Raw genomic sequence first — 12,861 nt, forward strand, 5'->3', positions numbered from 1 at the left:
AGATTTAAAATAAATAATAATAAGTTTTAACATTTTAGAATATTTCAACCTATATGCACAAGATAAATTGATCTGTGTCTGGATTCATATAAGTATGCATTTAGTCCGACATTTATGTACAAATGGGCCTTAGATGCTTAACCATCAAAGGATCTAAATAATATTTGATAGCTTTTCTTTGTGATTGAGATCCTAAATTATAATAAATAGTATCATAGCAGATCTAGCTCATGACCGATAAATTATAGGATATTGCTACACTGGCTTAGTTGGGTTGACTACGAATTAATTATAGTATTTATGATTGAATTGATGATATTTATAATTGGACTTAGTTTTGGATATGAGAATGTTAAGATTTAAATAAAGAAAGCATAAGAAGATTTATATGGTTGTATGTTTGGTTCCATGTTAATTGTACATTGGATATATCTTTAGAGTGTGTGTGCATTAGATCTGATCACCGGCCTGACTTTGGCTCTAAATTCTATCCATCTTTCGGATTGAGCCTATATAAAAAAAATTAACATTTTCTAGTCCCAAGTTCAGCCCGTGATTAGATCTGATGTGTGTGTATATATATAGGATCAAAGAATTTATATAATGATCAATAATTATGAAAAAAAATATATTTTTTAAAATTAAGAAAATAATAATGCAGAGGATTTCGGAGGAACTGAGCCCCAATCGGAACTACATGAGTCAGGGTCTCCGGACTGATGATATGTGACTCTCGTGCGCTGCAATTCATGTGAACCCTTCCTTGGACGGCCATGATCTTCCAATCATCAGCTCCCTCTTCATACACAATATGGATGGTAGAAATCTGCCGACTACGCCATCGGTGTCGCCATGTGCTTTCCCGCCAAAATCATCCGCGTCGCTTCCCATTTCCCGCCAAACCGGAGGGGCAGACATAAACCCAGAAATCCTAATTCCGGCGACAATATTAGAATCCCCACCCCAGCAAGCCCCCCGCTCTCTCTCTCTCTCTCCCTCGATCGGAAGAGATGGAAGTCAACGAGGAAGCCATGGCCGCTCACAAGCGAGCCTTCTTGGATTTCTTGGATCAGGACGTAGGTTTCCTTCTTGTTTTCTTGTTTGGATTTACTCCAAAGATGACTTCTTTCTGTGATTTTGATGCAAATTTCGTAAAATTTTCAGGTGGGTAAGGGTTTCTACATGAAAACCATAAGGGACATGGTCCAGAACAAGCGCCGCCGCCTCATTGTCGGCATCGATGACCTTCGCAACTTCAGCCTCGACTTCGCCCGAAGGTCAAAATCTTCACTTTCCTACCCGATTAGATTTCTGTTTAAATCTTTCTCTAAAATTGCTTTTCTTGTTTTCTCCAGTCCTTTCGATCGATGCCATTTTACCCGAGTAGATCTCTGTTTGATTCCCTTTTGCACAAAAAAGTCGATTTTTTAAAATCTTTTTTGCAATCTGGTTTCATTGGATCTTGTGGAAATCCTGCGATGATACCAATTTAACGTGTAAATTGGAATTTTTACGGTGTTTGATTTGTCTTCAGGCTGATTCGCAACCCTGGGGAATACATGCAGCCGATCTCTGATGCACTGACGGAGGTCACTCGAAATGTGGACCCGAAGTACCTGAAGGAAGGGGAACGCGTGCTCGTTGGCTTCAGCGGGCCCTTCGGGTTCCACAAAGTCACTCCTAGGGATCTTATGTCCTCCTTCATTGGCTCCATGGTGTGCGTCGAAGGCATTGTCACGAAATGTACTTATTTCCAACGCCAATCCTTAACCGTTATCTGTAGTTCCATGCCTTTTCAAAATCAAGTGCCTTGATAGTATGCAAAATTGATTGATTTTATGAATTAAATTATTTAAAGTTTGGACGGCCTCTCAGTTATAATATGTACACCTGTTATGTGTTAAGTTATTTATTTAGTGTCTATTCTATAACTTTTGCTAATAGATGATAATTGATGATAACTGGGAGACAACATATAAAGTTCATCAGTGTAACTTACCCATTAAGGAATTTTTGGCCTTAGATTTAAAAACATCCTATGGTTAATTTATTTAGTGTAATCATGAAGGTGCTTGAATTCTAGACAGATTTGCTTTTAGTAAAACCAAGGATGGATGCAATATTAAAATTTTCTCCTGCACCTTATTTTACTTACACTGGTTATGCCTTGTGTTTTATTCTTTTACTTGACAAACTTTTGCTTACAATTTGGTTGTGTCAATCATCAGATGACAAATGCCCATGCAGTTCTATAACATCTCGGTTAAGTGTTTCCTTATCTCATCATTACGTTTATGAAGCATTTGTCAACTAATTTGAAGATGTAATCAAATTTTATGTTGCTCCTCAATTAGCCAAGTAGACTTAGCTCACCTGGTGACACCTCTATCTTGCTTGGAAAGTATCAAAGTTTGAACCCAGATGGTGGCATTCTTACTGTGTTTTTCAAAAATAGAGACTTACTTCGTTTGTTGTGAGGTTGGCCTAGAATTAATTAGTTCATGGTACTGTTAACCCAGATAACGATTCGTTTTGAGACCATAAGGCCACAATCAGTTGTAAGCAAATTTATCTTCAAAAAAATAAAAAAAGGAGGCTTGCCTTGTTTGCGGTGAGAATGCCTTAGAATAAGTTAGTTCACGTATGTGCATGCATGCATGTTGATGTGTACCATTTGTTCTCTTCTTGGTATCCTCTGCCATTTATATTGACCAATTAAGCATTAGGAAAAGAAAGCTCATGACTGAATTCTTTGACTGGTTGCTTACAAGTTACATGTATGAAATTGTCTTTGGACTTGTGCTATTTTGTTGGGCTTGGTAACCCACGATTTGGTTCCTCATAACAGAGTTTTTGTTCCAGGCTCATGTTTGCTGGATGTTTCATCTTGATACTTTCAAGGGCACCTTTACAAATTTTTCATTCTTGTGAATGCTTAGATCATACTTTTGTACTTAATATTTAGCCCTAGGAAGGCCAATATTTATTATGTTCATATATCTGACCACGTATTTGTTTTACTTTGAAGGCTCTCTTGTAAGGCCGAAGGTCGTTAAAAGCGTTCACTTTTGCCCTGCAACAGGGCAGTTCGCAACTCGTGAATATAGGGACATTACATCCACAGTGGGCTTGCCCACAGGTTCTGTGTATCCAACAAGGGTAAATATTTATTATCTGGATGCATGGAGTAATGATTTTTTTTTTCTTCTACTAAAACTTGTGGTCTTAATGTATTCTTTAAATTAACATTCCTGCTCAGGATGAAAATGGAAACTTGCTGGTGACCGAGTATGGACTGTGTGAATACAAGGACCATCAAACGCTATCAATGCAGGAAGTACCTGAAAATTCTGCTCCAGGTCAACTACCAAGAACGGTTGATGTCATCATAGAAGATGACCTAGTTGATTCTTGCAAGCCTGGTGATCGTGTTGCAATTGTGGGGATATATAAGGCTCTGCCTGGTAAAAGCAAGGGAAGCTTGAACGGGGTATTCAGGTGGGCTAAATTATTTATGTGCTTTGTCTCAGCTAGCCTTTCTTATATTTTTCTATATATATATATATATATATATATATATATAAACAAAGCATATACTGTTATGGTTGAGTTCATTCTCTCATGAAGAATGTAATTATTCATTGTAGGACTGTTCTTATAGCCAACAATATTTCTCTTCTCAACAAAGAGGCAAATGCTCCAATATATTCTCTAGAAGACCTAAAGAGAATGAAAGAAATAGCTAAGAGAAATGATACATTCGATTTACTTGGAAATTCACTTGCACCATCCATATACGGCCATCTGTGGATTAAAAAAGCAGTTATCTTGCTGATGCTTGGTGGGGTGGAAAAGAACCTAAAGAATGGAACCCATTTGAGAGGGTACGAATTTCTTTTAATTTATCATGATCTTGCTAACTACTTTCTTTGATCTCAATTATTTGGTTCTTTGTATATTGTCATTTGCTTATTCTCATATACCCCAACATTTAAGTCTGATTTCATTTTGTTTCTTTACAGTGATATAAACATGATGATGGTTGGTGATCCATCGGTTGCCAAATCCCAACTCTTGAGAGCTGTCATGAATATTGCTCCATTGGCTATCTCAACCACTGGTCGGGGTTCCTCTGGTGTAGGGTTGACAGCTGCTGTTACTTCTGATCAGGAGACTGGTACATGTTCAAACACTGCAAGTCAATTTCTTTTTCCACGTGTTTCTAGAATTCTCACTGGGTTCATGTGCCAGGGGAACGAAGACTTGAAGCTGGTGCTATGGTTCTTGCTGATCGAGGTGTTGTTTGCATTGATGAGTTTGACAAGATGAATGATCAAGATCGTGTTTCCATACATGAAGTTATGGAGCAACAGACAGTAACAATTGCAAAGGCAGGAATCCATGCATCACTAAATGCTAGATGTAGTGTAGTAGCTGCTGCAAATCCTATATATGGCACTGTAAGTTCTTGTTCAGCTGCATCTGCCAGAGGGATGTGACAGTGTAGACTTAGTTTTTGCTTCTTTTTGTTCCTATTTTGAGAAAATTCTTTCTTATTTTTTATTTGTTCCAATTTGTTATGGGTGAACAACAGTATGATCGCTCGTTGACTCCAACGAAGAATATTGGACTTCCAGATTCCTTGCTTTCTCGTTTCGATTTGCTTTTTATTGTCCTGGATCAAATGGATCCTGAAATTGACCGTCAGATTTCAGAGCATGTCTCTCGCATGCACAGATATTGTGCAGATGATGGAGGTATAGCTGTGCTTCAGATTATCTTGGTTGTATATATAGTGTTCTACTACCACCACATATCCACCTTAAAGAGCTCAAATGTGCTACAGGCATGGGAACCCTTGCTAAGACAAGATATACTGAAGAAGATGATGGTGATGTTAATGCATCTATCTTTGTCAAATATGATCGTATGCTTCATGGGCAACAAAGGAAACGGGGGAAAAAATCAAAACATGAGAAACTCACAATCAAGTTCCTTAAGAAGTACATCCATTATGCTAAGAATAGGATTCAGCCAAAGCTTGCAGATGAGGTAATGTGCCCTTTATGCTCTCTGTATGTGTATGTATGTGCGTGAGAGAGAGAGAGAGAGAGTGAGTGAGTGAATGGTGACTCTTTATGTTCATGTTTTGACTTCCTTAAACTTGGCCTGCAATGCAATATTCCAAGCAAGTATTACCAGTTCCCTCTGGTAAACAGTAGTTTGATGGAAGGGGACAGGGCATGTCAGCTTTAAGTCAAACTGACTGTCGCTGTCATTTTTTATGGTGCATTCGTGTTGTGATGGCTGCCTACTGTCTGTGCAGTCAGTAATTTTTTATTTTATTCAAATCACAGTTAAATATTTCCTACTAGGTTTCATCTGACTGTTCACAATACTGAATTTGGTAGACTTTGTTTGATGTCTAATGTCCATTATTGCATTCTCATGTGGTGTATCCTCAGGCATCTGATCATATTGCAACTTCTTATGCGGAACTTAGGGATGCAAGTGCAAATTCAAAGGTTGGATGCAAATAAAAAGATGATGTGGTTAAGTATGTATATGTTTTCCATACTATATCTCATATCATATTTTATTTACAGTCTGGAGGAGGTACACTACCAATCACTGCGAGAACCTTAGAGACCATAATTCGTCTGTCAACAGCTCATGCCAAACTGAAGTTGAGGAATGAGGTGCTTTGTCTCAACAAGTTATCTCAATTAATCATTTAGAATCTAATACTCTGAAATTATGTTATTTAAGTAGCTAATTTTTTCTAGTGCTGCTTTTCCTCCCTGCTATTTATTTATTGTACACTTAAATGACCTCAGCCATATTTTAGCAATGTACCTTGTTGATTTTGAAGTAGTTATTATTTCTTCTCACCTTTCCCATTGAACAACTCATGGTAGGGGAATCAATTGATGCATTTTTCTAGTGCATTAGTTAGCCATTTACTCTCTTACTGTAGGTTTTGAAGAGTGATGTTGAAGCTGCTCTGCAAGTTCTTAATTTTGCCATATATCACAAAGAGTTGACTGACATGGAAGAACGTGAACAAAGAGAATTGGAGATGAAACAGAAAGCTGACCATGATGCTGTCAACAATGATGGCAATGTGGATGGTGGAAGGTGAGCTTATGGAGCCAAACCATTGTTCTTTTTTTTTCCAATACATGCTTTTAATTCCTTTCTTATCATCCACTAGATCAGATGTCTGATAATCTTGACGTTTGAGGTTCTGGTTAATCAACATGGCCACATGCCTTTCTTTTCACAAGTAACACTTGCATTTCCTTTAATCTGCAGCTTGCTCAAGTGACTTATAAGGACATGTTAATCTTGAACTTTCTTTGAATCAGCTAACCAGTCAAGCATGCTCAATGTAAACTAATAGAAATAATGAAGTGCCTAAATCCTCCCTCTATCATTGAATACTTCAATGATTAATAAACCTCTAGTTTCTTTAATAAATCTAATTGCTTATCCAAAATGTATGTGATTTAAAATTCTGCTGCCTCACAACCAGTCTTAGAAGACTAACTATGCCAAGGGAGCTTCCATCAGCTTTGCAAGACCATAATTTATGTTTTTGCACAAGAAATAGGCTGACCACAGATAAAACAACAGGAAATAGGGCCATCAATTTTGGTCAATTCTATTCTAACCCTTAAGATGGCCTTTTAGAATTGGCCATGTTAAGATTTCTTGTATTTTGGAGAACTGATATTCATAAATGTATGTTAAGGACTCCATCAATGAAAGACTAACAAGTTTCTTCTACTCTCTTCCAGCTCACATTTTAGAGGTGAAACTCATTCCCTTTTTTTTTCTCTGTTTGTAATCAGCACAAGAATGGACCCGATGGATGTAGATGTAGACCATGCTTCAGCAAGTGAAGATATTTCTGCGGAAAGGTTCCCTGTCCCTCCTCTTGTTTAGTCCAGTAGGATCTTTTCAAACATATACCTTGTGAGCAAATTAAGCCTTCTTTTTTGTTATTTGCAGGATAGAAACATTTGAGTCCATCCTGGGTCAGCATGTGCTGGCCAATCACTTGGATCAAATCTCTATTGCTGAAGTTGAGGAAGTAGTTAACCGGGAAGCAGCTGCACCCTACACAAGACCCCAGATAACATCTATCTTGGAGGTACGAACTTAACATCAAGTACTTCTGCGGGGTTGAGTATATATTGGTTCAATTGCAATTATGTTCTTTTTTATGAAGAAATATCTTCTAGTCATATTCGTTATAATGATGTTGTGGTTGGTTTTAGAACTAGGTATTGAGTTACAAACTGACTTGAAAGTAGCTTTGGTTGTTTCGCAAGTTTCCTCATTACCTTTTTTCTTTGGTTGCTTTTACAGAGAATGCAAGATTCTAACAGAATAATGATAAGGGATGGAATAGTTCGAATTATCTGAGGAGCAACAAAATTCATCACTATCAGAAAGGGTGGAGTGAAGTGGGGCGCTTGACATAAAATCTAATTAGTTATTATCCATGTCTTAACTTTGTCATTCTGATATATGATTATTCTGTTTTCTCTCGGCGGTTCTTTGAGAAAATTGGATAAGCTTGGGTTTGCCAAGGTCCGAACCATTTGTTTCTGAAACTTTTGTCATGTTTGTAATTTATACTTGGATCTTTAAGGTGCACAGCTTCATTCTTATTCTGGGGTATGCAGCTCCTTCATTCACCCAATTGCTAATTGTTAAATGCATTAACTCAGTGTTTGTTTATGTCAATGTTAACAGTTGTTTGCTCTTTAGGAGGCTAATTGTTCCAAACAACGTTTGCTTCTGCCTCCCAATGCTGTGGCAGAAGGCCTTGATGGAATGTGGAAACTTGGTGCAAATGTGTAGTCTTAACCGGCTGAGATGCTATTGATCATTACAATATCTAGTTAAGCTTTGCCATTAAGATCTTTCATGTAGCTACATATTATTGATATAGATCTTGATGCCATGCAGCATCTGCTCCCTGCATCGGATTTGCCCGTTGTGGACGTAGTGAAAACGTCTTCTGCATGTTGCTGAAAACCAACTTGGTTCACTCTCTCTGGTCAGTGAGAAATTGTCTTATACCATTTGCATCGTGCACCATGCCAGTCACAGACGCTTGTTCGTTGCTTGTTTGGAGCCTCCGGGAATAAGCAAGTGTTGTGATTGGCGTAATGCATGCAGTGTAGGATATAATTTCTTTTTATCAGAAGAGGCCAATCCAACCTCTTCACTTATCCATCCCACCTTGGCCTCAGGTGAACGAGCCACCACTCACTGAACCAGGGATCACACCACTTGAAATTGAACTCCACATCTGTTGCCACTTATTTTTGAGAATTAAAGTGTTCATAAAAGCTCTAAAAAAGAATATGAAAGAGATGTAATAAGCATGGATATAATGAAAGTTATGGTTTGAGAATTTGCCTATTGTTTTGGTGATATCACTTAATCTAAAGAGTTGGATCTTTACAAATTACGATCTAAATAATTTGTATGTATGCATGCAATTTTTGAGTGTGGTTATGATGGACAGAGTAATTCATCAAACTGAAGGGGTAAAGAATCATTTATATAAACAAGGTAGAGAGTCTTATATTTTAGAAACTTCTTAGCTTATATGCTAGGTCATTCCAGAATCAGCACACTGGATTACAATTAGGCAATAAGAAACACAAGATTGAAATATTTATAAAATTATGTAAAAGGTAAAATGTCAAGCAATAACATGTGTGGAGCGTTGCATATTAAACGTGTATTTAGATATACTACAAGAATCATGATAGCCACATGCAATTTAAAACAAATTGAATTTGGACGAGCCCCTATGCAATTTCAAATAGAAAAACAAGATTACTATTTGGAGATTCAATTTTTTTTGAGAAATGGAAAACAAAATTAGTGCTACCATTGATAAAAAAATTCCAAATCCTAGGAAAAGAAACAAGAAAGAAAACGATTAAAATTCAAATAAGAAGTCCAGTTAAGTGTTGTTGGTGCGAAAAATCATCCGACGGGCATTGGAGTTGATGATAAGGTGGGTCTCCTGGATGCGCAATCTACAAAAAAGTCCAAACCGAAGGTGGCTTCGATAAGGATCCTCCGATGCTCAAGTCAAAATCTTGTTCAACAAAAAGAGGAGCGTGAGAAATAGAGGTATTGCGTACTTTCTTGGGGGTCCTCTTTTTATGTCTTTTATGGCGGACAGTTGGAGATTCAGTAAGCAAGTTGGTTGGTACGATCACACACGATCAGGGCGTTATTCGATAGGCACGAGATTGTCGTTCAATATTTTCAGGATGTAACGATTGTTATTGCCTTATCAGTCCAGCGATAGCTGTTGTCTGGTGGGTACCGTGTTTTGAATAAAGTTGCCAACCTGGATGCTGTATGGACGAGGATTGGCCGTCGATGAAAGTGGTCGGTCGTCTTGTGCCATCGTCAAAATTTGCTCCGTGATACATGAGTGGTCGGCCAATGAGGAGTCATCGGTGACGACGTGTAGGGGTCACTGAGTCACTATCGACGAGCAAGGCTTTAGTCGGACGATTGCAGAGGACTAATCGGCGAAAGTAATTACCGACCTCGAATCGTCAGAAAAGGTGGTGGCTGACCTTGAGTCATCGGAGAAGACAATGATCAAGTTAAGGTCGTTGAAAACCCCTGTTGATTGGCCTGTTGCACATAATCATTTTGGGCTCAGGGCCTTTGCATGAATTTGGCCTGTATGAAATTTTTTCCAACAAGTATATTTTCAATTTTCAAGAATTTGAGCCATGTAATTTCTAATGGAACACAATTGTTATGGCAACTGCCAAGTTAAACTAAATTAATCAGGAATATGTGTCAAAAGAAAAAGGGATTAAAAAAAAGAGATGATTAAATTTTTGGTTTCTTAATAGTCCAATGTATTATTTTTGGATCTTTTCTCTCATTTTCTAGTCACAGCAATCCATCCCTTTTTTCTCGTGTGTAGTACATGCCTAATGCTAATAGATAAGAGTGGCAATTGATAAAAAAATAAATATATGGATCCTAATCCATATTCATATAAATTGCTCTCAATTTCAAACTTGAATCACTTAATCTTTAATATAATCACATATATTAACATAAATTATATTAATATTTTTATAATCTAAATTGTACTTTTATTTTTATAGACACTCAAATGCTCTAAGATGATGAGAATTAAACTAGAATCAAAGCCTGTTATTTTTCATCCACACCCACCAGTGGAATTGGGTTTACATACCCTTACATGCACGCATGCAGTTACATGCTGCAGTTTTGGTCCTTTTTTTTCCTTTTATAAACAAAAAAAGGCATGGATCCGAGTTGACCCATATGGGTGATTCGAACCCAAATTCGTTTATCTCTCACTCATACATGATGGGTCAACTCTCATTTCAATTTCTGTAATTTTCATACTGAACAAATAGACCGTATGACCAATGCATTCTTCGAGAATTCGGTTGATATATATCTGTTAGGATGATATAACATCTTGACTAATAGAGCTTAAAGTAAATACAGTATACAGTATCCTAGATCATTTATCACATTCATAGCTCTTACAATCTCATTTTTTATATTTTGAGTTCATAATTATGTCATTATCATAAAAATAAACATAATTGATCGATCAATGAATATAACTAATGTGATAATACTAAAATAATGATCTTTCTCGTCTCATGATTCTTTTAACCTTAATTTAATTTGCTTTTCCAGGAATGTTCCGTCAGATCAAATCATTTATAATCCTTTGGTAATAATCTAAGATAGCAAGCTCCAAATTAAGTCTTGAGTAATTGATCGGAGTCGTGAGGGTACAAGACGAAGATTACTTATAACTTTCAGGGCTTCACACAATACCAAGTAGAGATTAAACTTATATTGTCCTAGTTGGACACCAATCGCATATGTAGTATGAATCACGTACCACAGTATCATCATCTCATTTCCCATGGAGTGTATGTCTTTATAAATTTAATACTGTGTGGATGATAGTTCAGGCATTTTCAATGTCTAACTTTGAGTTCACATATCCACACCATTTTATGTGCATCAGAACTTACATTCGACGTTGAGACAGATTATCTTATTTAATCACAATATATTCTAATAGATGACATTAACATTATACACTTTGAGCTCTTTTTATTATTACTCTAGATAATAAGTGTATAACTATCTTATCCTCATTAATCACTTAGATAATGAAGGCGATTGCCTATGTGAAAAGGCCAATTTTTTACCGACATACTTTTTGAATTTCTAATATATGCTCCAAACATATATACAAATATGTATATGAACAAAACATAACTTAGGCATAAATAACATTAACATCAATAATGTAATTTACACGAATATGTTTGGGAAAAAGAATACAAAATATAAGTACATCAGCATCTACGCAAACCCAATGACTTAACATATCTATTGTAAACATACTTTGCAATAGGTTTCATAAAAGGATCCGCAATCATATCATGCATAGATGTATACTTCATGTTCACCTCTTTCTTTGCAACCATGTCTCTTAAAAAATTATATTTAATATCAATATGATTCGTCTTTCCATGGTACTTGGGATCCTTAGTGTGGGCTATTGCAGCTTGACAATCATAATTAACCATTACTAGTTCAATAGCACTATCAAATACATCCAAATGTACTAGGAATTGTTTCAACCACATAGCTTCTTGCACAGTCGTTGAAAATATCATGAATTCAGCTTCCATTGAGGATAATGTTGGATTTGTGCCCTAGAAGCCAATTGTTGGCTGATACAGTATGTATTTCTAAGGCCTAAATTTGTACTTGTAATATTTTTATTATAAATAAAAGATTTTTTCTTTTCAATCATGCTTATGTGTCCATGATTTGTCCTAGAAATTAACAAAGATAATTTTTGTATATTCTTAAAGAGTTAAGAATTTGAAACATACATTAATTAGTGGTTAATTTCTAAATGCTCCTGATCAAGGGATCATCACGGAGGACAGTGATCAATCTATTTGAGATCGGTGCATGGTTCACCTTCCTTATGGGCAGATGAGTCTTAGATCTGCAGTGTAGAGATATTGGGGTGAAGGTGCAGGTGGTTGTTAGAGAACAACTTGCACTGAGCGTGACTAATACGAGAACCATATAGATGTCTACTCACTCGTCAATGATCTTCTCGATGCTGCAATGGTATGAGTGATCCTTTGACCTGCGGTGATATTGACTATTCGCAGCGAGGCTACTGAGTTTGACTGCATGTTCCCTTGGTCCCTAGCCATTCGGGTCCTTGCTGTGTATGTTGGCTTCAGTAAGTTCAGGTTCGCTGTTTGGAGTAGGATGCACCTAGATAAAATTTATCGACCTTGGTAGAAAAGGAGAAGTCCTATGTGATTTGCGAGATTGAGTTCAGAAAGTCTTTGGCCAAAGCAAATATGAATATTGAAAAAGAATTTTCATGGGATTTACAAATGAACTCGAGTCGAGCCAATCTTACATACGACTGATAATGGGGTTTGACGAGTTCTCCATGATCTTCGTTAAGTCAGAACTCACGATAGAAGAACTAAATCATACGATAATTGCACCTAGGAGTTCGTATTTTCATTCTACTGGATCGCCACTACATACTGCTAGGTGTCACTAGTGGATTGTGAGACTCATCGGGCGTCATCTTGATGATCGATAGCCCTCGAAGGGTAGAATTGAAAATATTCCAATCCATTGAAAAAAAATTCAATGATATTGTGATAGAGATCACAATATATCTCACTACCAGATAGAATGAAACCTATGGGGTCACACATTAAAGAATTTAATCTCGAATTTATTAATTGGGAT

The 12,861-nt window shown here is 36.8% G+C and overlaps 1 protein-coding gene across 1 annotated transcript; it reads left to right on the plus strand.

The window, feature by feature from the left end:
- The first annotated feature begins 919 nt into the window (after positions 1-919).
- LOC105032874 (DNA replication licensing factor MCM3) lies at positions 920-7,702 on the plus strand. The gene is made up of 16 exons (XM_010907456.4): positions 920-1,076; positions 1,165-1,277; positions 1,535-1,743; positions 3,029-3,159; positions 3,260-3,498; positions 3,648-3,884; positions 4,023-4,177; positions 4,252-4,460; positions 4,595-4,757; positions 4,847-5,052; positions 5,466-5,525; positions 5,607-5,699; positions 5,978-6,138; positions 6,855-6,923; positions 7,015-7,156; positions 7,375-7,702. Exons 1-16 carry the CDS (start codon positions 1,011-1,013, stop codon positions 7,429-7,431), a joined length of 2,310 nt encoding a protein of 769 aa, XP_010905758.1. The 5' UTR covers positions 920-1,010; the 3' UTR covers positions 7,432-7,702.
- Positions 7,703-12,861: the final 5,159 nt, after the last annotated feature.

Source organism: Elaeis guineensis, chromosome 1 (genome assembly GCF_000442705.2).
Source record: "Elaeis guineensis isolate ETL-2024a chromosome 1, EG11, whole genome shotgun sequence".
Lineage (NCBI taxonomy): Eukaryota > Viridiplantae > Streptophyta > Magnoliopsida > Arecales > Arecaceae > Elaeis > Elaeis guineensis.

Excerpts from the sequence above, each read along its gene's own strand:
- LOC105032874 (XM_010907456.4), top strand. The coding sequence starts at position 1,011 with ATGGAAGTCAACGAGGAAGCCATGGCCGCTCACAAGCGAGCCTTCTTG. Across the intron at positions 1,744-3,028 it reads CGAAGGCATTGTCACGAAAT|GCTCTCTTGTAAGGCCGAAG; the intron begins GTACTTATTTCC and ends TTTACTTTGAAG. Across the intron at positions 4,758-4,846 it reads ATATTGTGCAGATGATGGAG|GCATGGGAACCCTTGCTAAG; the intron begins GTATAGCTGTGC and ends AATGTGCTACAG.